The sequence below is a fragment of the Thunnus thynnus genome, chromosome 22 (genome assembly GCF_963924715.1).
Source record: "Thunnus thynnus chromosome 22, fThuThy2.1, whole genome shotgun sequence".
Taxonomy (NCBI): domain Eukaryota; kingdom Metazoa; phylum Chordata; class Actinopteri; order Scombriformes; family Scombridae; genus Thunnus; species Thunnus thynnus.
Window position 1 is genome coordinate 1796398 of NC_089538.1, and position 26711 is coordinate 1823108.

General features: G+C 41.3%; 2 protein-coding genes across 3 annotated transcripts; one reads left to right on the forward strand and one right to left on the reverse strand.

The window, feature by feature from the left end:
• si:dkey-28a3.2 (uncharacterized) lies at positions 1-12351 on the reverse strand. Its single transcript, XM_067579444.1, has 7 exons — positions 12096-12351; positions 7145-10690; positions 5033-5728; positions 4745-4794; positions 4595-4656; positions 4190-4507; positions 1-2641 (listed from the first exon to the last, which is right to left on the reverse strand). Exons 2-7 carry the CDS (start codon positions 10466-10468, stop codon positions 2625-2627), a joined length of 4467 nt encoding a protein of 1488 aa, XP_067435545.1. The 5' UTR covers positions 10469-10690; positions 12096-12351; the 3' UTR covers positions 1-2624.
• Positions 12352-13499: 1148 nt separating this feature from the next.
• On the forward strand, positions 13500-26432 carry zfta (zinc finger translocation associated). 2 transcript variants are annotated; one of them, XM_067579656.1, is made up of 5 exons: positions 13500-14187; positions 16090-16605; positions 18404-18766; positions 19600-20055; positions 20926-26432. In XM_067579656.1, the coding sequence occupies exons 1-5, from the start codon at positions 14064-14066 to the stop codon at positions 21414-21416; spliced, it is 1950 nt and encodes a 649-aa protein (XP_067435757.1). In that variant the 5' UTR covers positions 13500-14063; the 3' UTR covers positions 21417-26432. The 2 variants fall into 2 exon arrangements, with proteins under 2 accessions (XP_067435757.1, XP_067435756.1); XM_067579655.1 differs by having other exon boundaries at positions 13501-14187; positions 18401-18766; positions 20926-24727.
• Positions 26433-26711: the final 279 nt, after the last annotated feature.

Genomic DNA, 26711 nt, shown 5'->3' on the forward strand with positions numbered 1-26711 from the left:
AAAGGTAGAAAAGGTTTATTACTGAAAAGGCATTTAAACATTCCCTTTGAACTGGTAAACAAATCAGATTACATTCTCAGAGTCACATCCAGCTATTTCCACTGTGTTGTGACTGTGCAGGCAGTTTTCCAAGCATGACTGACCTCCACAGCATTGTGCTCAAACTGAAGAATATTTCAGCATTTTACTCCTGATGAAAATCATACAAAAAAAACAAAAAAACATTGGAATGCATTCCAGAGGTCATCTCTGATATACAACTGTTCATTCATTTACTACTCATGCAGGAAATCCTTTCAATCCTCAATACTCACAGATGAGATACTTCTCTAACATGGAGCTATCTAGTGATATGAATAATGCATCATCAATAATTATTATATAAGAGGGGATTCAATAAATAATAAATAAAGTTGCTCAAAAATGTGAAACAGCACAGTCAAAGAAAAAAATTGGCATCTCAAAACCACTTTAGTATTTCGTGTATTTACAGTGCAGAAGATGAACTGCAGGAGATCTTTACAGAGTTGAGAAAGTTAGTGTAAAAAAAGCTGTCTTGATAGAAAAAGTTGTCATAGAGGAATATATGTAAGGTTCAGGCTTTGAAGAACAGCATGGTGCAATGCCACATACAAAAAGATGTTTCACTTGCCCATGCAACAATCTACTAACTAAAAAGGGTCTAGAACAGTCTCAGACCTGAATGCAAGCCTGCAAGTAGCAGGAAAACTTTATACAAAACCAACAGCAACTGTCAGCTCTTACAAATGACTACAGTCTTTCATTGTTGTGCTGCTTGTGTATGTGTGTAGACCAGTGTGCGGGGGTCCCAGTGCTGTGGGCAGTTCCCCCAAAACAGAACAGGCATACATCAGCCACTAGATCCAAGTAGCTATACAAGAACAAGGGTGGTTGCATTATTTTACTGTTTATTTGTTAGTTCTCTTTAAGGACTTTTTCTTGGAGATAAATTAAGGACTTTTATTTTGTATATATTGTGAATTAGTTCACATTCACTTTTCACATTTTTTACTGGACATTTAAATATGCAGAGTCGGAGCAAATTGCATTCAAATGCCGTAAATGCTTTGACTGCAATATATTTTCAATGTGTTATCATAAAAACTATCAAAAGATTTTGATATTTAATAAATAAAAATAAACATTACTATTGTTGTGGTTGAGACCCCCCTAAAACTTCATTTTGAGATTTTCAGGGTGTCCCAGCTGTTAAGACCCCCTGTATTTTGCACACTGGTGTAGACACAGTTCCTTCTCTTATGGCTGGCTGATATTGAGGTTTTTCTTCTAAATGTATCATAAATATCAGATTTTAACCTGCCAGTGCTGCTTAGCTGAGCATGATTCTGACAACAGCCACAGATATACATTATGTTGCCTTTTCATTACTTTTTACCCAAATTATTTATTTGTTGAATAGTTTGGCAGTGTTTAATGTATATTAAGTTCTTCATTTGAAAGCACTCATGTATCCCACAGTTTGCTTATCTCTGAATAGGTAAGGTTTATTACTGGCTGCAGCGTGCGCTACACCTGCTAATAACTGTTTATTGGTCATAAAGCGAGACTATGGAACTTTTGGAAGAGGAAATAACACAATCCTCTTACAAATAAAAACTAGAATTCAAGGCAATAAATCACACTCACTATTCAATTCAATACTCTCAGAGGTTTTGCTGCTACACTCTTACTTGGTCTGGTATGACCGGTAGCTTACTGGGGCTAATGTTAGCTAATGTTAGCAAAACTTAGGTAGATATTGCTGTGTAACTGACATTATGGAGTCAGTTTGCTGACTTTATGGCTCTTTTCTACTTATGCTACATTATGCTACGTTACGTTAGCCCCATGTGTGACCTCAAGGCTCTGCACATAACTGTGGATAACAGGCCAAAAGTAATAAGGCTAGGTTTTAGCATGACACCAATAAACATTTCCATGGTTTTACCTCAACAAATATAATTATTCATAATTTAAGATGATGGTGATGTATTTAAAGCACTTGACTTAAGAGGAGCTTTGAAAAGTTACATAGTCTGGCTTTAGAGGAAGGATTTTTTTTTGTTGTTCTATGATGGCCTGAATGCCATTTTAGAATTCATATCAAATTGGAATATGTGGAGTATACTGGAAACATTGAATGTATACAGTGGTTGAGGCTTAAAATAGCCAAATTTTAAAGAACAATTGAACATTTTGGGAAATACAGCAAAAGTATTGAGAACTTTTAAAAACAGTTTCATCTGTGTCCAGTACAAAGATAGGCCCATGCATTTAGCCTAACTTAGCACTGTATTTATCAGACTGTTGGACTGTTTCTTTAAATATTTAAATATTGTCACAAAATCTCAGTTGTGGCAGCTTCAATATAAAAATGTCCATACTGGCTTCCAAAAACCCAAATTACAACCCTGGTAGGAAATGAGGTAAAGCTGTTTTTGGGGTGAATGTTCCTTGTGCAGCATTCACTTTCAAAGTGACTTTCTATGAACATAAACAAATGATTTAGAAAGAACAATACAATAAATAAGACAAATTAAGTGTGGGCCTTTTCTCCTGGTCTGTGATCTTTACTTGTCTCCTGCAGTCCTCATCTCTGCTGTTCAGTTCCTGTGTGCTTCTGCAAAACAAGTCAGACAAGTTTGGCGAATGAAAATAATGTCAAAGTCTTGGATGGAGCAAACAACATATTGATGATTCTGATCGGTAACTAGTTTTTCTTAAGGCTGGAGGATTGCTTCCCAACATGGGGGTCACGAGAGCATTAACACAAGAATTACGACAAAACATTCTTCTGCTACACATAATTACATAATTTTTAACCATTTTATGCCTCTAAAAGTAGACATTGACATTACATTCCTTCAATTTAAACCCCCCTAGTAGTGCTGGCAAAAGATGAACAAAAAAATCTTTTATGTCGATTCTTTTTTGGGTTTGCTACATACCAAGTCTGCATTGATACAAACTGCCTCTAGGAAATAGCCACAACCTTAAAACATTGCACAACAATATAACACAATATTACCTTATGCAACAAGCTAATCTTTGTCAGCATGTTAACTAACATTAAGATGAATGACAATAATATTAGCATTAAGTTCAATAATAGTAGCATTAAGTCTTAACCCTTCTCTGGTTTTTATCATCATAAGGTGACCTGTCTGAGAGCGAGTGGACAGTTACCATAAGCAGGAAACAACATGTCTCCTGGTGAGGAAGTGTGTTAACTTCTTATTTTGTTAAAAAAAAAAACGTTAATAATGTTGATATATGACATGTTAAAATGTAACATTAATTGAACAGTAGCATAGATAAAGAAAAGTTGTAAAGTCAGTGAACTGACTCTAATATCAGTTATGCTGTGAAACATTAGCTAACATTAGCCACCATTAGCTACTGGTGTAACCAGACCAAATAAGGCTGAGTGTATTGAATTAATCAAGGGTGTTTTATTGCTTATAAATTCAGGCTGTTATGTCTTCTATCAAAAGTTACAGTCTTACTTTAAAGCCAGTTTAACAGTCGTTTACAAGTTTAGCACCTTCTGGAGCCAGAGAGACCCACCCATCTCACCTATTCAGTAATAAGCAAACCGTGGGATATATTACTGTTTTCAAGTGGAGAATTAATATGCTAGAAATATTGTTTTAACAATGTAACAGAACAATAAAATGCAGGAAATGCATTTGTCAGGAGGTTTTGCTGATATACAGTACCAGTCAAACTGTGTGATTTAAAATACTTTATATAATGAATTTAAAATAAAACCCCCAGTATCAGCCAGTTAATTAACGTTGATGTACCAACATTAGCTACCATTAGCTAACATTAGCCACCATAAGCTACTGTCTTACCAGACGCAGTAAAGCTATAGCAGCAAAAGCCCTGAGTATATTGAACTGATCAAGTGTGTGTTTTATAACTTGTGTATGAATTACAATTACTTGTGCTATTTCTTCTTTCAAAAGTTACATAGTCTCATTTTAATACTCAGTAAAAACATCATGCTAATCTGGGTAAACTAGTTGATGGGGTATTTTCCCTTGGAAATCATCCTTATCATCCTCCCTAATCCAGCAAAAATATTGTTCCTGATATTTAGCACCTATGTCAGTCTTTATTTCAATTCTTGAACATTCATGTCTACAAACAATACCCTCTGTACCTGCCAGGGCCCCGCCATGCTGCTGGAGCTGGCTGGTGAAGAAGCGTTCCCGCTGGGACACCTGCTCATCCCAGGCCTCCAGTATTCTCTGTCGCTCCCCGGGCTCCAGGGTCAAGGTGTCCGGGTGGGCCTCGTCGATGTGGGCCCTCACTCCCTCCAGGCTGTGGGAGTACTGCAGCTCCCCACACACCATGCACACAAGCAGCTGGTTGAGCGGATCATAGTCCATGAGGTAGCGGTTCCTCCACACGGCCTCCGAGACAGAACCTTCCTCACCGTTATTGTTCTCATAGTCAGTGAACAGAAGCACTGACTCATCTGAAGAGACAGTGAAAAGAAAGTTTTGTGGTGATTTCGCCGTTTCAATGTGCATTCTCTTAGGTTTAGAGTGAGATAATACTTCACCTTCTACTGGTGTTATGTAATCTGGATATGAAAAGGATGCCGCCTCAGTGTCTACTGAATTGCTGCAAAAGAGAGAACAGTTATAGTCATTATTATTGTACATCGAACCGGCAACAACAACGCGGAAAAGGAGCAAAACAAGTTTCCTACCTCAATAGATGTTCTGACTCCTCAGAGGAGTTCACCCACTGACCAGAATCCTACAGGGATTAGACAGAGAGAAGAAAATCTGGCTTTGAGAAAAATTAAAGAAAAAGAAAAAAGAAAATGTCTAATTGATTTGGGTGTGTGAACCCTTTACTGTGAAAGAAGCAGCCAGAATGTGTTCAAAAAATGGATGTCATATAATTTGTTATGCTTATTGTCAAGTTCATATGTGCATTTTCAGGATGCATGTAACCTGACAAGTGTTTTTTAATACACCCAAGCAGCTCTTACCTGTGTCTGTAGGTCCTGGGCAGGCAGGATGGGCCTCCAGTTGTTGGAGGCTCTCCTTGGGGTGATTCCTCTATCCCGAATGGCCTTCCTGGCTCTCTGCTCCTTCTTTTTTATCCTCCAGTACTCCCGCTTCCTCCTCAGAAAGTCCTCCTCAGACTCCCCTGGGATAAGTTTTGGAGGAACCATTGTGCTTAATGGTGCCAGCTTGGTGAGAGGTTGTACTAAATGTTTGGGGCTCTGAGAGATTTTGATTGGACTGAGGGAGGAATTTGGAATTTGACCAGGGGGTTCGAAGGGTTGTAGGTTGATGCTGGACAGAGGGTTGTCTGGGGGCATCAGGGTAGGGAGGGAGGGGGCTGGGTCTACATCTGTGCTTCTAGACATCCATTTTCGTGAAGCTAGTATGGCTTGTGGCTTATTCTCGGGAGCTCCTACACAGTCAGACACGATCTGTGATGGCCCAAAATTCATGTCGTTCTTCTCACTGTTGGGTGAACAGGAGACACTGGTGACGGGCAGTTTCACCTGGAGTGTGTCAGGTGACTGCTCAGCATTACAAGTTGTAGGGCTAACCACCAGGACAGTAGGGATGCTGGTCACTGCAGTAAGGGAAGCAATGGACGGCTTGGGCTGAAGGACTGGTTTTGCTGCAGGATTTACACCCTTAACAGTGTTGATAATAACCAGACCTGGTGCCTGCAAGACAACAATATAACATGAACAAAAGCTTTATCTCAATTATTAAAATTAAATCAAATTACAGTTAAAATTACAATTAAATGCATCAATTAGTGAATTATCTTTCTGAAACATCCTAGCTTTAAGAAGATTCATCACCCTTTATTTTTGCTGTTCAAGTTGCAAATGCCAGAGGTTTGCAGTGTAATGATTAAGGTTTTAGCCAGAGTCGACACTGGCCATGCGTGCAAGGTCTGGCCTGTAGACAGTGTAAAATGGCAAAACTTTGCCCCTGAATAACTTTTGTGGGTCATCAACTTTTGTTAAAATAAACTATGGATTCAGGACATTCAGGGTTCACCATCCACCAAGAGCTAAAAGCTAGTAAAGTTGGTCTTTAGTGGTCTATTTTACAGGTAACCAAGCATCCTGACTGCTGAAGTTTTGAGGCAAGAATATCTAAATGCCTCAGCACTAAGTACCTCCAGTTGAGCACCAGAAACTGGATTGTTTATGGATAGTTTCTGATGCTCTCGATGTATAGAACCTCTAAAAAGATATATGCAAGAACTTTTAAAAGCTCCAGCCCCCCCAAACATGTTCTTCTGGAGTGCACCAGAAACTAACTGGTACAGGCTTGAAACTATCTGGTGCACACCAAAAAACTAGATAATTTCTGGGACAAACCAGAAACATGAAAAATATTTTTGTTCATGTCCTTTTGCGGGCTTCCACAGGTTTCTTTAAAGTAATGGATTTCATCAGAGAAAGGGTTCTTTTCATCATTTTTTTGAAAAGCTGAAACATGGTCCTGGAATTTCCCTGGCTAGAAATATCTGAGCACCTTGTCATTATTAACAAATGTTCAACAATGACATATTCCATGACCCTAGACCTTGGCACACTGTGAAAGCCTTATTGGAACTCACAGATTGTTTTTATAGCTGCCTTCAAATGGAATTTGTGAGGTTGTAATTTCATCACTCAAGTGGTTTAAGTGTTGAGAACACAGACTGCCTTGTTTCTTTCTTAAAAAGTGTCAATGATTTTGTGTTTTCTGCACTTTAGTGTCATGCTGGGAATCTGAAAGCAAAAGGCAATCTAAGTTATTAATTTAAAAAATGTAGCTCACTTCACTGGGCTCTGACATTCTTAAAAACAGATGTCATGTCTCATGAATGCAGAGCTTTCAAAAAACTTACAAGATTGAGAAAACCACATTAATGTGAATTGACTTTTTTACTAAACACAATAAACACAAACACACTCTGAAGAGCCATTTATCTTGATAACAATAAGTTTATAGTAGTACTAATAAAAGTACTGATAGTATAAATAATAGTACTTTGGCTACTTGCTACACTGAAAGAGAACTTAAACTTCACTTATGGCTAATGAGTAGGAATTAAATATTACTGCCATCTGTCACTTCACCTGGATGTTTCTCTGGGAAAGCCGATTGCTGCATTCTCCTGGTCTCTCTTTCTGCCTGGCCTTTAACCGAGCCCTTTGCTGCCTCTTCATCAGCTTCCAATACTCCCTCTTCTTCTGTAGGCTGGTCAGGCCACTCTGCTCCATCACCATGCTGTGATACCTTTGTGCTGATGCTGAGCTGCTGTCTTGGCCTTGCTCTTGTGCCTGACACTGTTGCTCACAGTGTTGTTGCTGTGGATGCATTTGGTCCATGGGTATGTGATGCAATTTTGGAGGCTCTGGGGAGCAGCATTTCTGATGGTCTGCTTTTTTGGTACGAAGCCTCTGGGTTCTGCGTGGTGAAGATGGACCATCAGAGGCTTCCATTGTGGGGTTTATGATGAAGTTCGAAGGGGTTTGGGATGAATGCTCACAGGTGGGATGCATGACTACCTCATCAGAGGTAGAAAGAGATGGAAGTGTCTGGGATGAGTCCTTCAGATGAGGGCTTAGGGAACCTGCTTCTGCCAAGGTATCAGTATCTGCCTGCCAACTTTTTATCTGCAACGTCAGGTCAGCAGCAACAGGAGCCACCTCATCACTTTCAAAAAAGAGCTGGGGTAAATTTGGCTTCATCTCTTGTTCTGAGGCCTCTTCCATTGTCTCCACTTTAATGTCAGTCTGCTCACTATTACAATCCGTCACTGTGCTAAGTGATTCCTCCAGGAGTTTCTTCATAGACGCCACAGCTAACAGAGTGGTAGCTTGGCTGTCTGCACTCAGAGCTGGGTCAGGCTCTGGCTGAGGCGCTGGAGGTGGAGGTGGTGGTGGTAGTGGGGACGCTGGGGGTTTGATATCTGGACAGATGGCTTGTTCTGGTTGAGAATTTAGGTCAACTGCTGGCATAGACTCACTCTCTTGTTTTATCTCATTTGCATTTGGCGTAACAGGCACTCTGATGTCGGAGAGAGGTTGTGCATTTACTGTTTGCTTAGCAGGACTTCTGCTCAGTGGTACAGTGGTTACTGCTACTTGTCTCTGGGCCTTCCTCCTTTGTAAGGCTGCATTGGCCCTTGCTTGTAAGACACCCTGCTTCAGTCGGGCAGCACGAGCTGCTCGCTGCTCACGCTTCTTCACCCTCCAGTACTCCCGCTTCTTTGCCATCCTTTCTTCCTCCGTCATCTCTGGATCAAAAGTAAGCGCTGATAGTGATGGTGCACTGCTTGAGACAGCCATTTTCATGACACAGCCACCAAGGTTCAACCCTGCTGATGGTCCTCCAGAAACAGCATTTTGAGGGGCTTGAGGATGAGTGAGTGTGAGCTGACTGACAGTTTGGACTGCTTGTGGGTGTGACTTTGGAACAGTTGCAGTTGTGCTTTTGAGTTGAGGCCTTGGTCTGATTGAAAGTAGTCTTGGAGTCTTGCTGACCGACTGTCCAGCAAGTGGAAAACAGACTTTCACCTGAGCGGGGCGGAGTGGAGGGGGAGGCTGCTTTACACGAATGGGTGCAATACCTCTCTGTTTAATGTCAGGCTGATGTTGAGGTTGTGTGATGGGGGTATTATTAGAAACAACATGAAGCTCTTCTTCACTTTTGTGTGCTGCTGTGTTGTGATCCACCGAAATCTGGGGAATGTTAATGGTCACTGTCCCGTCCTCTTTGATGAACCCTCCAATGGTCTCAGAGGCGTGGGTAAGGGTGCTTCCTGCTGACTGGGTCAGCGCTCTGGCCCTCCTCATCTCCTCTAGGATCTTCTGGTAACGTTTCACTCTTCGCATCAGAGAGTCTTTCTCCTTCAACCGAGCCTTCACCTCCATTGACAGCTTAGCTCGCTGTTCACGCTTTTTAATCCGCCAGTACTCTCGCCGTTTGGCTATTATCTGCTCAGGTGTGTCATTGGGGTCAATTTTGGGGATATTCCTGGTACAGAAGAGTGACGCAAGCGACAGGGATCTTCCTCTTATGTTTCTTTGATTCATGAAATTCCTCTGGGCTTCAATGAACCTCTGTCTAGGTGTTTTACATCTGGCGATCCCTCGGGTAACATTGGAAAGATGTACATAACTTGGAAGCTTTCTCAATGATTCTCCTGGCTTTTTCTCAGGACTAACATCTGATATGAATGCTGTTTGTGTTGGTTTATACCCATGCGGATTTTGTACTCTTATCTGATCGGCTTGCTGGTTACCTGTAGGTACATTTGCTACCCCTCTTTGCAGTTTATAATTCTCTCTCTTGGCAGATGTAAATGAAGTCTTGACCTGAGTTGGCCACTGCTTCTGGCCTGCTCCTCTCAAAAACGACTGAGATGGTAGATGTGGAAGACCAGCGCCATCCAAGAGGCCAGTTTTTTGTGCTGTTTGCCTCTCTAATGTCACTTCTGCGCTCTGTGTCCTCTCTCTGGCTTTAGCTAGCTGTGCTGCTGTCTTTGCTCTCTGCTCTCGCTTTTTGATCCTCCAGTGCTCTCTGCGCCTGGCTGCCCTATCCTCCTCAGACTCCAGTGAAGGTTGTGAGTTGCCAACACCTTTAGCCCTCTGTGTAGTGACCAAGGCACTCTTTATTCCAATGTGAGGTGTTGTGTTTGCTGCTTTTTCTTCTGTTTTAATAGACATGGAGCCACACGGAGAAGACACAAGAATCGTACCTGTGGTCACATTGGTGTGTAGGTGTTTGGGCTGAATGCGCAATGCAACGTGTGCCTTATGTTGCGTTTTGGGGACTGATGCACCCTGCATAGACACGCATGGCTGAGGTGTTGCTTTAGTGGAGCTGCCATTGGTAATTCTGGTCACTCTGACTGGAGGCACTGAGGAACTGGTATTCATCTGGGTTCCACTGGGTGTGAGTGAGGAAACAGTTCTGCCCACAGCACCCCTTCCTTTTAGGCATTTCACTGTGGCTGTGTCGTCCCCAACAGCTTTGGCTGACATAGAACATGACGCTGACAACTGAGGCAAGACTTTGGGTTTCATCGTCTGGAGCCACTTCTCTTTTTGGCTCTCAGTGGCTTCAACTGAGCTGTCCCCCACTGTATTTCCACTTTGTGATGTAAGACAGACATTGGCTGTTTTGTATGAGTCATCATTACTCTGCAAAGGAGAAGAAGAAGCAGCAAATGAACCGGATAAACTGGAATTCACCACTGCAGTGGCATTTAGATGTGGGAGTTTTTCTGGACTGTCTTGAGTTGGCTGTCCTCTACGCTCTGACAGTCGGGCCCTCTGCTCTCGTTTCTTGGTTCTCCAGTATTCTCTCTTTTGGGCGAGGGTGGCATCATCATACTCTGAGGCAGGCCGGTAGCGATGGGACGTTGAACCACCTTTACCTTTAATAGTTGGCATGCTATTGCCAGCTTAGACAGCCCATCAGTTCTCATCCAACAGTACTGGCCAGCTCTTCCCTCGTCACGCTGATTCAGTTCATCTCTTCAGTCCAGAATGCTTTCTGCACAATGAAGTGCCACTAACTTACATGGTGTACTGCTGTATGATGCTGCAGTGGGTGTTCTTGCTCTCCTGAGCAACTGCCAAATCTCTCAGACATCACATCAGTATGCAGGTGTCCTGAGGAACAGAAAATAAACCTTAGTTGCATCTTACATTGTTATAAACATGAACCAACATATAAGCAATCTGGGGCAAGAACACTAGGATGTAACAAAGTAATTCAATATCAGTATCAGGACCTTCAGATAAAAATGACTATATTTTCTAAGGTTAAGGGGGAGAAATATAATGTATGCTCTGTTCAATGTAATAAATTACTAAACAAACCACCATCAACCAATGAAGGGAACACTGACCCTGAATTATCTGCTGATATGATTTCCTAAACAAAAGTATTTCAAATGGAGTTATGAACATTTCTATCAAAAAATGTTAAATTGACCTGTAGACACATTTGACAGGTGGTAAATTCACATGATAAAATGATTTAAACTGATTTCAAACATTTCACATGTGAAAGGTAAGGCATCACATTTAAAAACATATTATTTCACATGTAATATTGCATGTGAATAACAGATTGCAGGTATGATAAAACCACATTTATCACATGTGAAATTGCTTTTCATAGTGTGAAAAGCACACTATATGTGAAATGTCTGGAAACACTGGTTTCCAGAGATTTCACATGTAATGCAATTACATAAATTACTGTTTCACATTTGATCACATGGGAATCACATTTAAGGTGAGAACAAATTCAGATTGCAGAGGGCTTTCATACGTAAAACGTTTCACACGCAATGAACTGAAATACAGGCGTGGTATTAGGTTATTTGACACATGTAGGCCTACTTTTAAAAATACTAATAAATATCATATTTGGGCCCACTATAGAAAGTGTTTCAATTCCCAGTGACGACTGCCTTTGTGGGTAAATGATAAAGACAATGCATAGGGACTAAACGCCCACCTCATCTATCACTGCACTTGTACACAGTGTGCGATTTCCACGTGAGACAGAGCACATGATAGTTAGCTTAATATTTTAAACGTGACATTTAAAATGATTAACATGAAATATTTCTATTCCACCGCATGTTTTTTGACACAAACACATCGTCAACGTGAACATGTGAAAGCTACAGGAAGCAGGAAGGAAGCAGTGACACTGTCCCTTTAAAGCTGTCCCTTTCTATCACAAATTATATCTGTCGAGAGCCATTTTTATTCTTTATTCTGTGTCTGTTTGATTATAAACACAGCGAAGCAACCCCACTGAAGCACCACTAACATTACATGCAGAGACTAACTAATACAAATGCTACATTAGGGCGTAAATGGTGTGTTAAGCGCTGTCTTTCGCAGCGGCACAATGGACAAATCTTCCTCCTCTTGTCCACACGGACTGGCGCCTGTCTGACTCTGCTGCCTGTCTAAAAGAAGCGAAAAAACCCGCACATTACTGTCGTAAAGCAGGACGCTTGGAAACATGTGGAAGAAAAACATGCATATCCGTTACCTTTTAGTTACACCTAACTTTCCGGGACAGTTTTTGTGAACGTTTTTGGACAGATATTTTGCCAGGACACCGCAGCTACTTTCCGCCAGCCAGCCGTGCTCTGAGGCTGCCTTGACAACGCTGAAAAGTACCAGGATGTGGGACCTGGATGCTCGCTGTGTGTGTGTGTGTGTGTGTGTGTGTGTGTGTGTGTGTGTGTGTGTGTGTGTGTGTGTGTGTGTGTGTGGAGTATGGCGTGGACACATAGAGACAGTATAGTACAACGCCCCCATACTTTCTAACCCATTACTAAGTATACATTCAATATTATTTCACGTAATTGTGGCTGTGAGTTGTGTTTAACAACATCAGCCTGTCTGACTGGCTGCTAATTAGGCCTAACCTCATTTGTTATTTCACTGTTTAGTGAAGCCTGAATGTGGAGCAGGAGAAAAATTCAATAAATGCTCCAAAGAAAATTCAGTGACAATGCACAGAGATTACGTAGGCTAAAGCTTGCAATAAAACATAGTCTTTTCCAACATGGAACAGCTGGACAAAGGTCCATTGATTTATTGGCTTTTTCTACAGATGACCTCAATTGATGTTGGGGTTTGTGCTGAAACATCAGGGGTAGAGCTACAGTCCAATGTATAGTTTAAATAATACGCAATATGCAATAACATGAGATGTGTATCATATAAGAGGCCAGTTTGAAGAAAAAATGGGATTAAAAATAGACACAGTTGCAAATATAAATCTTTAAGTCAATGAGGGGGGGCAATTTTGTTTCAATATTTACTGAATTACTACAAAGAACATCAAACAAGAGAATGTATGATTGGAGCTGAATCAATTAGTCCATCTACACAAGGGCCGTCTGGACAAAAGTATGATTATTAATTGGTTGATTTTATATTCATCTTTGAATCAAACGGTACTGAACTAGAGAAGGGGCCTAACAAAATACAAATATAAAAAATTATATATAATGAAATTTATACAAATAACACAGTAAGGAAATGTGTGACTATCGCTGGAAATCGATTAACAAAAAAAAATGATCGTCAGCAATTTTAATAATCCAAAAATGCCAAAAATTCACTGGTTCCAGCTTCTCAAGTGTGCATATTTGCTGGTGATGACAGGTCTGTTTTAACGTGGGCTCTGGGAGTGTGTGATAGACATTTCCCACTATTTCCTACGTTTTACAGAACAAACATTAATAGAGAATATCAATGGGCAGGTTATCCGATAATGAAAATGAACGTTAGTTGCAGCCCTATGTAATATAACGCAAGCTATGGACTGGAATAGACCAGCAATGTAGCTAAACAACAGTAAACACAGGATTTTATAAAAAACTGCACATGGGATCTCCAGCACAGAATAATATGAGCTGGAGCTTGTGGGGCCCTGATTTGCAGTGGACCCGCCTCGTGTTTTAACCGATGCTTTGCCGAACGAAACCGCCTCTATCACCGCATGATTTTGTGAGAACAACAGCATTAGTATTAGCAGCTTATCAGTATTAGCGCCTGCTGCTCCGTTTGCCCCCCCGGGGTGGGTGTGCATTGTCGACGCTGCTACTGTCTCTTTAAATTTACCCAGGAGCCCCTTAAGGAGCCCCAGGGGCCCCTAGTCCGGCTCCCCACCCTGAAGACAAGCAGGAGCCTTAAAATACATTACTGGAGGCCTGCGCTGAGGCGAGCACACAGAGCCGGACGGAGCAGCGGGTCTATTCGCAGCGGAATACATGACTGTGAGATTCTAGGAAAAGTTAAGTTGGCTCCGCACAGCTCGGGCTCCTCAGCGATGGGCTCGTTATAGCGCGCCGGCCAGATGCGTGACGAGCGGCGCCGTGCGTTGTGAACATGTTACTGTTGTAACATGTTGTTGTTTTTAGTGTGACATGTCCCGCTTCAGCGCTACGGTACAGTGAAGGAAGGAGGAACACTAGCCACTATTAACACAGCAGCCGGGCCAGTGATGGAAGAGAAAGAAACGGGGGAAAGCGAGCCTGTGGACCTCCGGTGTGCCGAGCAGGCTGAGCTGCTCTCATTAATAATAAGCGGAGAGGAGGAAGCGACGCGAGGGGAGAGTGACTTGGGAGGTAAAGAAAAAAAGCGAGTGTTATTATTCTTGGTGTTTCCCACCGCAAAGTGGGTCTGCGTGGCTGTCAGAGCCACGGCCATTGTCAGCCAGCCAGTTAATCCGTGTCAGGGACAATGCCATGGAGCAGCATGGCCCCTCTGTCTCTGTGGCTCCTATAAACAAAGGCTCAACAGCACGCAGGCAGGCAGGCAGCACACCGCGACACACAGCCGCCACCCAGTGGCCAGCGGCGGCCACTGTGCCAATGAAAGAACAATAATAATACGGGTTATTATAATAAATAACCCATATTAGAACATAAATAAATGCAAGGCCTTTGATGTTTAAACTAAAATTTAAGCACTCAAACTAATTGAATGGTAAAAGCTATACAGGTATATTACAATCTTTAAAGAGTGATAGTTGTAAAACTAAAACTGTGAAATCCATGAACTCCAATATTCACCAGCCAACAAAATCTATACAGGCCAATATATTTTAAATGATGTAACTTATCATGTAATGCTACTTTCTGTGATGTATGATTTCAAATGAGTTAATCATCCATTTAAACAGCTAGTCTGAATAGTTTAAATACCCAACAGACATAAGCTCCACAGTCAGCACACAGATATTACAGCCTGGCCAATAATGGATTTAATAGACTGATAATAATATCAATATCACAACCATACATCAGCCAGCATTATTTTTTTACATAAACACATAATATTTTTATTGATAATGATCCACTAACTTTGGTTTTTAAAGCTTAAGTTTGACATTTTTGGAAATATGCTTATTCTGCCACCACTCTAAACGTATAGGCTACAGCCAGCAGCCAGTTAGCTTAGCTTAGCATAAAGGCTGGAAACAGGGGGAAACAACTAGCCTGGCTCCATCCAAAATTAACAAAATCAATCTGTCAGCACCTCTAAAGCTAGCTCAACACATTATATGTGTTTGTTTAATCTGCACAAAAACCTCTGTGTAAAAACGACACGTTGTGGCTTATTCACTTAGAGGGAATTATGTGTCAGGACTATTTCTGGGTTGATAGCAGTAAATTTCTTGAGTCTCCTCTGGCTGCCTGGCAATGGCTACCTTCCAAGAAATAGTCTGGCACATAGATCCCCTCTAGAACAGCATACTGAGTGGTATCGAGAGTGATATCGATATCCTCATCTAATTCTCCACTAGAAAGTGAATAAGCATCTTTCCCAAAAATGATGTAAATCTTGAAAATCTTCATAACGGCGACACTGTTCTAAATTACATCTCTTTGGCGTTTCCATGCTGGAATTACTTGTCACTTATCAGGCAACATGTACTGATATCTGTGATAGACTAATGTTAGCCTGTTTATCAGTTGGGCCCTAATAGATAGAGTATACTTTTTCTCACTGTATATCAGTGTAAAATAGAGGTAGTGGTGACTTTAAATTCTACTCCCAGATGATGTTTGCTTCACATATTTTCATCACTATGTGTAGTGAAGCACCAATCTGATGCACTGGGTCAGTATCAGCACCAATATTGGTCTTGTGAAATCAGGTATCGGCCCGATCCATATTAGATACGGCTTATTTGTCACTGTCATTACAAAATTTGATAAAAGTGACCTAAACCTTTAAGAGCAACGGCATCTCAGTATATAAGAAGTGATGTGCACTTACAGCCTCATGTTCCGTCACACTTGAGAATGATCCCAGTCAGGTCTACACAATCAGGTAATACATCTGACATTGAAAAAGAAAAAAAGAGCACTGCTATTGGACTGGTAGTCTGTAACAGGCAATGAGTCAAAGTATTGTTGAACGTCCTGACTTTTAGATATTTACATGTGTCTTCAAGATTTTCAGTTGCTCTAAACATATCTCCTGAAACTACATGACTCTGTATTCTCTGTTGTTCCTCTCAGAAGAGGATGGTCTCGCCAATGGTCATGGTGAGGAAGAATCAGAGGCTGGCATGGTCACGCCTGTCAGATCTCCAGGCACCAGCTACTGGAGCATCACAGAGGGCCCCGACCACCCACTTCTCCTCTCCCCGGCCCCTGGGCCTTCCGGACGCAAACCCAGGGTCCAGCGGGCCTCACGTCCGGGCCTCAGCCGGATTCCAGGCCGGGACCACCGCCGCTACTACCACGAGTACTGGCGCAGCGAGTACCTGATGGACTTTGACCCCCAGCGGCATGGGATGATCTGCATGGTGTGCGGCAGCTCGCTGGCCACCTTGAAGCTCAGCACTATCAAGAGACACATCAGACAGAAGCACCCAGACTCCCTGCTGTGGAGCGCTGCCGACAAGGAGGTGATCCGCTCGGGCTGGGAGAGCCACCTGAGCCTGGGGGGAGGTCAGAGGTCGTACAGTTCTGCTGCTGGACCTTCACCTCAGGGAGAAGAGGAGTCGTTGGACTCAGGCCAACATGCTGCTGGTGGGTAGGACTCTACTCAGTATGGATTGGTTAGTTTTCTAAATCTCACACTTGGTGGCAGTATGAGTTTGTGTCTCGGCGTGGTGCTGTGTGAGAGGGAGAGGATGATGTCATCATTCAGTGATGATGTGCAGGGAGTTGGAGAGAGAAGGACTGTTTTGAGGTAGCCAGTGTAAAATATACTGAATAAATATATTGAAGATCATAAAGAAAAAAAATCACAGAATAGAATATTTGATCTTGAAAATTAAAGTTATGAGCTTTCTTTTCAAATTTAGATTATGACCTTATTATTATTTTGCTGAACATTTATCATAAATAAAGCAAATACTGTAATTTTTTGTGACATTCCAAAGAAACAAAAAGCCCAAAATGGGTTAAAATCTTTATGCTGCGTTCATGTGCTTTGGGAAAATCTGACATCTGACATTTACAACTCGGCTGTAAAACGACACCGCTATGACACGCTACGTACACAGGGCTGTACACAGGATTTTTTAGAAGTAGTGATCAGAGCAGAGCAGGTTGTTGAGGACACTGAGGTCATGTCCCTTGGGATGTTTTCTGGGAGTTTTCAGGGTTTACCAACCTGAGAGGGACTTTACATTTTCACAGTCATTTTCAGGATATAGGCTTTAGAATCATTTAGAAAGGAGATACATGATTTACAGGGAATATATGTGTTCAGCTAGGTTGAATAAATACAATGTAAAAAAAAAGATAAAATATTTAGAAATTGTGAAAGGCAAAAGTCTTTGGGAGGCATGGCTGAGTATCTAAAATCATGACTAAAGCCATCAGTGCTTCTTTTCAGTGCAAAGTTCTTTCTCATTTCTGTGTGTTAGGTAGTTAGCTGGAGTCAGTACAGTTAGCGTAGCTTAGCATAAAGATTGGAAACAGCTAGCTTGGCTCCGTCTGAGGTGAAAAAATGCACCACCTACCAACATGTGTAAAGCTTACTGATGAACATGCTACATCTCATTTATTTAATGTTACAATGACAGTAAAGCAAAGCAGTAAAAGCTGAATAATTGTTGTGAAAAAAAACTCAAAAGTAAGAGAACATAAAGGGATTTTCTAGCGGCTCAGTGGTTAGCAGTGTTTCCTCATAGAGAAGATGGTTGTGGGTTGAATTTCCAACAAGAGAGCATGTGATAAAACAGTTGTTTCATTGTCTATATGAAGCCTCCTTTCTTTATGTTTTGCATGTTCTCTGTAGATTTGCATGGGTTTCCCTGTACAACCCTCCCCACTCCTCCTGCTGCTGCTCACCAACAAGGCCCCAGCTTCACAACTGTCACTCACCAGTTCAACCATTACTCCTAATGTTAGGATGCTGAGGATACACTTTCCTGCAGGGATCAATATAGTATCACATAGGATTGATTTTTATACATTTTAGACATAATTTAGCAGCTACATACAGTAGTAGTATACAGTAGGTGTGTTATTGTGCATATAAAACAGCATTCCAAATTATATACTCTAAACAAGTAATATAAAAAAGATAATTATGAAATAAATTAGAACATAAACTATAAGTAACAGAATATATAAGTAAATAAATCATTCAAATCAATAAATTATTATTAACAATATTAACAATAAAACACAATTTAAATGTAGTTGTCTTTCCCCTAGTTATAATACAATACCATATTAGTTCAATTAAATTCCTGTATATCTGTCCAAAACTTAGGTGATGAGGGCCAATCATCATGGCCCCCCAGTTGGACTATCTGCTGCTGTACAGTATCTGCTGCCATTGTCTAAATACATTTTTCTTGATGCTCAGCAGAACCCCCGGACCCCATTACACCCCAAGAGCAGCCACAGCAACCCCCCAGCCTGTCTCCTCACTCTGAGGCAGGTGAAGCCCCTCAGCCCCAGGAGGAGGAAGAGGAGCAGGACATCCCCGGGCCATCAGCCCGCACCCTGGAACGCTACCTGAACGACTCGCTGCACGCCTGGTTCCGCCAGGAGTTCCTGATGGAGTACGAGGCAGAGGCTGGCCGGCTGCTGTGCATGGTATGCGGAGGCGAGCTGCCCTCACTTCACCTGGACCACATCAAGAGCCACGTGCTGGACACCCACCCCAACTCCTTAGTCTACAGCTCAGAGGAGAAGCACTGCATCCTGCAGGCCTGGGCTCAGACTCACGGTGAGAACAAAAAGCTTTTACTCATAGAGAGAGAAGACCTAATTGCAGACTTACCACAACATTAGTGTGAAAAAACATATTTTCTTGCATATTTCACACAAATTTGACCACTGGACTGTATGTGCAGTCAGAGTTTATTCAACCCAAACAGCCTGAATCAACTGTACAGACATTAGCTGTAAGCCAGTTAATAACATACGCACCAACCATGTGTGGAGTGTGTTTGTGTGTAATTTACCAGTGACGATTAGCTTGGCGCTTATAGGGGAACTGCACTGATTTTTTAGGTGTTGGGATTATTACTGCACATGTGTTAAAAGTAGTGTAAAGCCTTTTGTGTGTCCAGAGGGAGCCGTGTGACGTCTGATTAAAAAATGAGTCAAGCAATGTCAATATATATGTCAGATGCCTTCCCACTGGGGGCTGTTGGATAAAACTATCTATAGAACCAGATAATGTGGAGTTTGATCATTTTGTCCCTCATCAGTCTGACATTTGAAATGCATCAGCGTCACAAGCACAAATCCATCTATCCGCCGCCCACCAAGCCTTTTTATCACTGCTTATCGGGATCAGTGTTGCCATGGTAACAGGGTGAGCCGAGCAGCCTGGATGTCCCGTCACCCTCTTGAATCTCAGAGCGCAGTCCATGTCTGTTGAGTTTAGGAGCATCTCAGTGTGCTCCATCAGCATCCTCCTGAATGATTATGTGGTTTTATCATTCACCAGCTCCCATGAGTCTCTGACACAAGCACAGTGCCAAAACCTCATGGGAACTGTAGTTGTTGCATACTAATAATTATATATCTTTTAAATCTTCTGCTTCATAACAGAGGAGTCCGAAAACTCAATCAAATCAGAGCCCAACACCAAAGAAGGCGAGGTGGACCTCTTTGCTCAGGATGTGGAGGCCATCCAGATCAACGCTGACTTGTACCCAGACGGCGATGGCACATTAACTCAGGACACTTGTCTTATCGGTGAGGACGGAGGCGTTGGAGCTCCACAGCAGGGACCCCAGCCCCTCCGCCAGCCCAGGAAGAGGCGGCTGCGCGGGGGCAACCCGTGGCGGCTTCGCCTCGACTACCTGGTGGCTTACGGGCCTCAGGGCCGCGGCACCTTCTGCATGGTGTGTTCTCAGGTCCTGCACGAAACCAAGGTCAGCAGCTTCCGCCACCATATCCAGGAATGTCACCCCGAGACCACAACCCTGAGCAGACAAGAAAGGGAGGCCATGGCTGCAGCCTGGACCAAAGATTATTCTAGTGAAGGCATGCAAATACAAGACGGTAAGATGTTTCCAGCCACTGTTACACACTACTGTGAAACTGTATGTTTACTTTATATATGAAAGAGACTTATTAGAGACAAGGCTTTATTCTCTATTTTCCCTGTTAGAAAACATTTCACTGTTTTCTGATCTGCTCCTGTTTTAATTTACTGTTATTGCAAAATCAACACTTCCTCCATGTTTACTTGTCTTGACAAATTCAGTACAGTGTACATCTCCACAGCACTCAACACTTCCTGCATAGATGTTTCACATTAAAAGCTCTCTGCTGGATCAGAGGGCATATTCCTTCCCTTTCATTGGAGGCTTTTAATCTGAAAGCTTCGCAGGAAGTTGATTTGCATTGATGATAGCTTGTGGTCGATCAAAAAAATGTCAAAGTAGATGTGATGGGATCATTTTCTGTTAAAAAGAGAAAGTGAGAGCAGCAGAGAGGTGCGTATGACATCACTATGTTGTACTGTATATATTAAATGTATCATGTGAGCCATAATAGTACAGATAATTCTACCACCCCTCAGTGTTTTTTACCCATTCATATTTTAATTGGTGTATTATTTGAGACCCTGACATTATTCTGGCTTTTATTTGAGAATTTCCAGTGTTTGGAAATTTCACAAATACCTGAAAATCTTACCATGGTGCAGCTTTAAGACACAGTAGCATTCAAAAGTTTGGACACACTTTCTCATTCAAATGAATGGGAAGATGTGTCCAAACATTGACTGGTACTGTAGTAAATAGAAGCTTTTGATTGAAGGATGGGGGTCTTTGTTAGTAGTAATTGGCGAGGGAAAAAGACAAGACTAGTTTTATGTATTTGAACTACAACAGCACCATCCCCCTCACTCATCTATTGTTTCAGCAGAAATCAGCCCGAGTGAAGCTGATGTCCTGAATACCACAGGAGAGCTGAATGAGGACAGCTCCCCTGATGTCAGAACACCCAGCAAAATGGTGAAGAAGGAGGAGGGTGTGAGCGGAGGGAAGGGCAAAGCGAGGGACAGCAGCGCCACAGCCACACCCTCTCGTCACGGCCATTACCCCGGGAAGGACCAGCGCAGGAACTACCAGGTGCGCTGGAGGATGGAATACCTGATGGATTACGACTGCCGGAGACACGGGCTCATCTGCATGGTGTGTGGAGCCACTCTGGCCACACTGAAGGTCAGCACCATCAAGAGGCACATCCAGCAGGTGCACCCCCACTCGCTGGACTACAGCCCGGAGGAGAAGCAGCAGGCCATGCTGAGCTACAACCAGAATGCCCTGCACTTCATCCACTCTGATGACTGCTTCTCCTCCCAGGACCACGGACACACTGAGCTGGCTCCTTCTCCAGCACACTTTGGCACTTAGAAAGGGCTTCCATCTGTTGCTCCTCGTGTGGCCCCTGCTCAGAAACAGCCTCCTGCTGTCTTTCTTAAAGGGAAATTCAGGTATTTGTCAATCGTCAGTCATTTGACATTTCCTAAATCTCTACAATAGAAAAAGTAAAATGTTACCATGACCACAAGAACACACAGGTTGTCAAATACTGGAATTTCCCTTTAAATCTGGATGTGAGAGCACTGCTGAGGATAAAGTGGCAGGTACCTAATAACATAAATTGTCATGGCCCTAAAAAAATCCAAGTCCAGTCTCATTTGAAACTGAATCCCTGTGTAAAACAGGACCAGTTGTTCCTGAGGACCTCATGGGATTTAGGAAATGACCCCTCACATCTGTGTGTACACATTTGCATGGATAACCACAATCTGGTTTTTGTTCAGATTTATCTACCAAAAACTTTCACCAAATACCTCCAGTTCCTATTAAAACCTAACATACTGTGCTGTAAATGACAGTAGCATAGAATAAGTTCAGCCTGTTGAAAGATCAACATTCTGACTCAGACGGGGCTTCTTCCTGAGTAATTACATGAACCCCTTAAATTTGTGCCAAAAAAGCTTTTAAAGGTTTGAGTCATTTCCACTGCAGCCTGACAACTACAAGCTAAGCAAGCTTTCAGAAAAAAAATGTGCTTGACAGATTACAGTCAAGCTCTACACCTCTACAGATCACATAAGGTCCTCAGGTAAAGACCTGAACAAACCTGCATTTCTGACATCAAAATTTCAAAGTCAAATCAATCCATTCTAAAGGAACTGGTGCAATAGGAAGAATTGAGTCGCAGATGTTAAGTAAATCCGCACAGAGCTTTAGTGTCTCTAGTGAACTTTGAGACATGAAATGGTGCTGTTGACCAATACAAAACAGTTTCCTCCAAAATAGAGGGAACTATCATACTGGCTGAGTTGCACCATTTAGTTTTATATAATTATTACATAATTGTTCAGTTAATGACCGAGCTAGCTATCTTGCTAACTGGCAGTTAGCAAACCAGGTAGCTTGGTGGGCTATTGTGGTTGGCCTAGCGCTAACGTATTCCTGGCTATTTAGCATGATACCAGTTAGCTCGCCAGCTACAGTAGCTTCTTCACCACCTACTCCGTCTCTGGTCTGACCAGCTACTCATACTGAGAATTGGGGCTTTTGTTCTGTTCTTTAAACACCCCACCTGCCTGGACTTTGATTTTTTTAAACCCCAAAATGTTTTATGTTTGTAGTCGTAGTATTTCCTGCCTACTTGTTATGATTTCATGTCCAGGAAGAAGTCTGGGTTTTGTTTCTGGTTGGGGCCAGAGTCTTACGCTCTCAGGAAGTTAGAAGAAAAAGAGTCTTCAGCAAGGCCGAGGTGAATTAGTTTTACTATAATGTGTCTGAAGACAACACAGCACTTTGTCCCCAAAAATGTACTACAACCCCCTTGCTTTCCTTGTGTACGCCCAGTTGAATGAGACTGTGTTTGATGTTATTGCTTAAGACAATGAATGCCAGCGTGCAGTCAGTCAGTTCAGATCTCTCTAGTCTATTTAATTCCTTGTTTACAGCAGAGGAGAAGGGCATCCTCCTCTTACTCATCCATTATAATGAGATATGTTATCTCTGTGTTATTCACCGGCCTGCATCCTCTCTCATCACCCACAACCCATCTTAGCTAAAAAGCTGCACAAAAAGATTATGTAAATATATGAAAAATTATTTTCCTTTATACAAGCACTTTTATGCACCCTGGTTTCTACAGAACGTGTTTGTAACTATGTCCAGTTTTTCTACTTCATTCTACAACTCATGAAAGACGTTGCTCTTTAAAGGCTGGAGATGGTTCATTGGACTTTTGCATTCACTTTGAAAAGTTTTCTCCAGCTTTGATACTGCTCAATTTTTTCATTCACTGTACAAAGTTTATGCAACAAAAGAAGAACTTACAGCTGTCTGAGAAAGAAAAGTTTGCCATGAAACGTCACTTCTTTACCTGGAAAATGTAACTCAGGGATTCTGTTTCCATCGAAAACCATTTCATCAGTAATCTTTAAGGAACATCTGAAGATACTGGATACATGTGTCAGCTTTGGTTTTAAAGGTGATGCTATAAATACAGCAGAGCGTTAGGGCCACCGTTACAATTACAACAAGAGAAATTTCAAATTAAAAGTCGAAATATTTAGAGGAAAAAGTCAGAAAGTTTTTACAATAAAGTTATAATTGTGCAGGAAATGTAACAGTAGATATTTCAGGGAAAAAAAAGTGTTAGCATTAGTATCATGTCCAAATTTTGAAAAAAGGCATCAGGAGAAAAAGTCTCAATATTTAGAGAAACGAGTCATAATATTTCGAGAAAAAATGCAATATAGTGAAAAAAGTCAGAATATTTGAGATGTAATATTAGAATAAAGTCATACTTTTGAGGAAAAAAAGTCATAATATTACAAGAGAAAGTGAAAATGTTTCAAGAATAAAGTCATAATATATGTGAATAATGTAATATTTTGGGATGAATAATATAAAGAAATATTTATTGGCCTGTCAGGAAAACATGCACATGTACTTTAATATATCAAATCTCCTCATAACATTCCAACATTATATACTTCAAGTATAGCAAACCTTGAAACTTTCTATAGTAATACTGACTTTTTTCTCTTAATTCAGATTTTTTTTCCTGAAATAATGACTCTATTCTCAAAATCTTCTTTTCTCTAAATCAGGACTTTACTCTTATGACATTACAATATCTTCTCAGAATGTTTTGATTATATTTATGAAATGTAGTTTTCTTCCCTAACAGTGGCCGTAATACTCACGTCTTACATAAATGTGAATGACACATGACTTCTAAATGGTTCAATTTTTGCAGAATAATCAGATTTGACAGAATTTGCTCAGTTGATGCTTTTGATACAAACGTTATTTAGTGAAGGAAAAGTCTTCCCATGCTACACTCGTATTTCCATTTCATTGGTCCACTTTGGGTAAGAATAAGCCCCCACATCACTCTAGAAGAGTCCTGACATAGCACTTAATATTTAAAATGAAGTAAGTTACAGTGAAATGAATGATTTGTTGGAATGAGATACAGTATGTGCTTGTGTGTATGTGTTTATAGTGTGTATGTGTATGATGGTGCGGGGAGAGATGCTAACCATGACTCTGCTCCTCATGTATCTTAACTTTCACCTTGTCTGCTCACCTTTCATCTGTACATGGCCAACATGTGAGATATGCATTCTCTCCTCAACGATCTTTGAATAAATACTCAACACCGCAAGCCTGTCTGCTTATTTACAGATGAAGACTATTTATTATTTATACTGACTGGTATATGCCATCATGACCAAGATCCTGGGAGGTTTTCAAGTAAGTAAACACTACAGCAGCTCATTTCATTCAAAAGGTCATGCTGAATTTTAGTTACTTGTACAGGTCAAGCTCCAAAAACACTGGATCCTACATTTCCTGTAGTGTAATCTCTTGCTTAGGCTCTGCTGTCCTTGTAAATGCCCACGCCACTCGAACCCCATGCCCCCTCCACTCCTTTTCTCAATTGGAAACACTTACTACACCGTCACCTCCCAAACACTCTATCCACCTACATGCCACATCACACATTCCATACAAAAAGTAGAAAATGTAATGGGTAACCCACAAAAGTAAATAGTGAGCTGCAGGATGTGTCAGAGTATCCAGAGGTCTTCAACCAGAGAGGAGGAGGCCCTCAAACAGCTGCTGCAGTGTTTGTTTGACAGTGAAATCCTGGATCTTGTTCTGTTGACTTTTATAAGTTAGCTTCATTTGATTGTTGATCATTTGACACAAACTTGGATTTTGTAGTTCTTCACAACAGAGTGACAAATCCCTCAAGGATGTTTTTGTTATTATGGGCATCAATAGAGAAATAGTGGCATAATTATGATTTTCAATGAGAATATTTAAATTATTGAGCAATCATAAAAAGTCTGGCTATGCAATGGAAAATGTGTTACATGATAAAACAAAATCAGTTCAAAAACCGAACCAATCCTAATCAGGTTTGGGACGCTTCATGATGATGCAATGATAAGCTCACTGTTTCTGTTATCACTAATTGACCAATGGAACCAGAAAACGGTAATTGTGAAATTTAGATGTTAATGTGTCATTTAAACACTGAAAGCACTACAGTGGCATGTCAGCCAACCAACAGTACGATAATATGATCGGCATTCAGCCAATTATGATGGTGTCAACTCACTACTCATGTTACCCTTACTTCACAATAAAAGACTGCTGTTATTCAAGATAACTTGAGTCTAAATTAACAAATCAAACCTTTTTAAACCTGGTTAGGTGGATCAGAATGAACAGGATCATTTTAGCCAGCTAAGAACATGTTAGCCTGGATTAGTTAAACTGTTTTAAAGAACATGGACCTTCACAGCAGCGGTCAGCAGTTAGCTTCAACCATGGGTCAGTGTTTTCTGGACGTTTCATTGGGGGGTCATGAACCGTGGAAACGCAGTCCTATATGTTTAGTTTATTTCTTTTAATTCATTTAAAATTAAAACAGATTTATAAGAATGTGTTATCTACAGTAAATTTGTGAAAAAATGTGTTTAAGCTTTGATGTAAATTATGAAAATCAAAACTTCTGCTTTCATCAAGGGGCCAAATATTTTCACAAGCCACCATCTGCTTCCTGCTTTACTTTCCAGAATGACATTGTGCACTATTCTTCACACATTTTACTTAATCCAGGTTTACGTAATTTTAGCCGGCTAAAATTATTCTCTAAATTCTTGACCTGCCTGGTTCTTCAAAAATGACTTTATGTTTAGCAGTCAATAAACTACACTTTTGGAGGTTTTTACTTAAAAGATGACTCCACTAATTTAGCACTGGCAGACTAAAAATGGACATTGCGGTCAGAGTTTTGGGTGTTTTACTGTATGCTAGTAGTGGCTAACGTAGCCTAGGTCTGCTAACCTCACTTCTTTGTAACTCCACAACCTCAGATTTTATTCCTTTTCAAACTTGCTCCAACAACCCATGCTGACTCAAAAGACATCACCTGAGTCAATTTAGTAGTAGTAATATGCAGTAGTACTCTCAACACCTGAAAAGTTTCTAAGGATTTATTGCTCTGAAAACAGCTGAGCCGAAAATCCTGGTTTGTGTCAAATCAAGCTAACTGTCCACATATGAAGCACTGCTCCACCATGCTATTCTGAATGTATGTTCATCTATAACGCAGCTATCCTTGTAACACTTCATTCAAGATTTATGACTCACTTA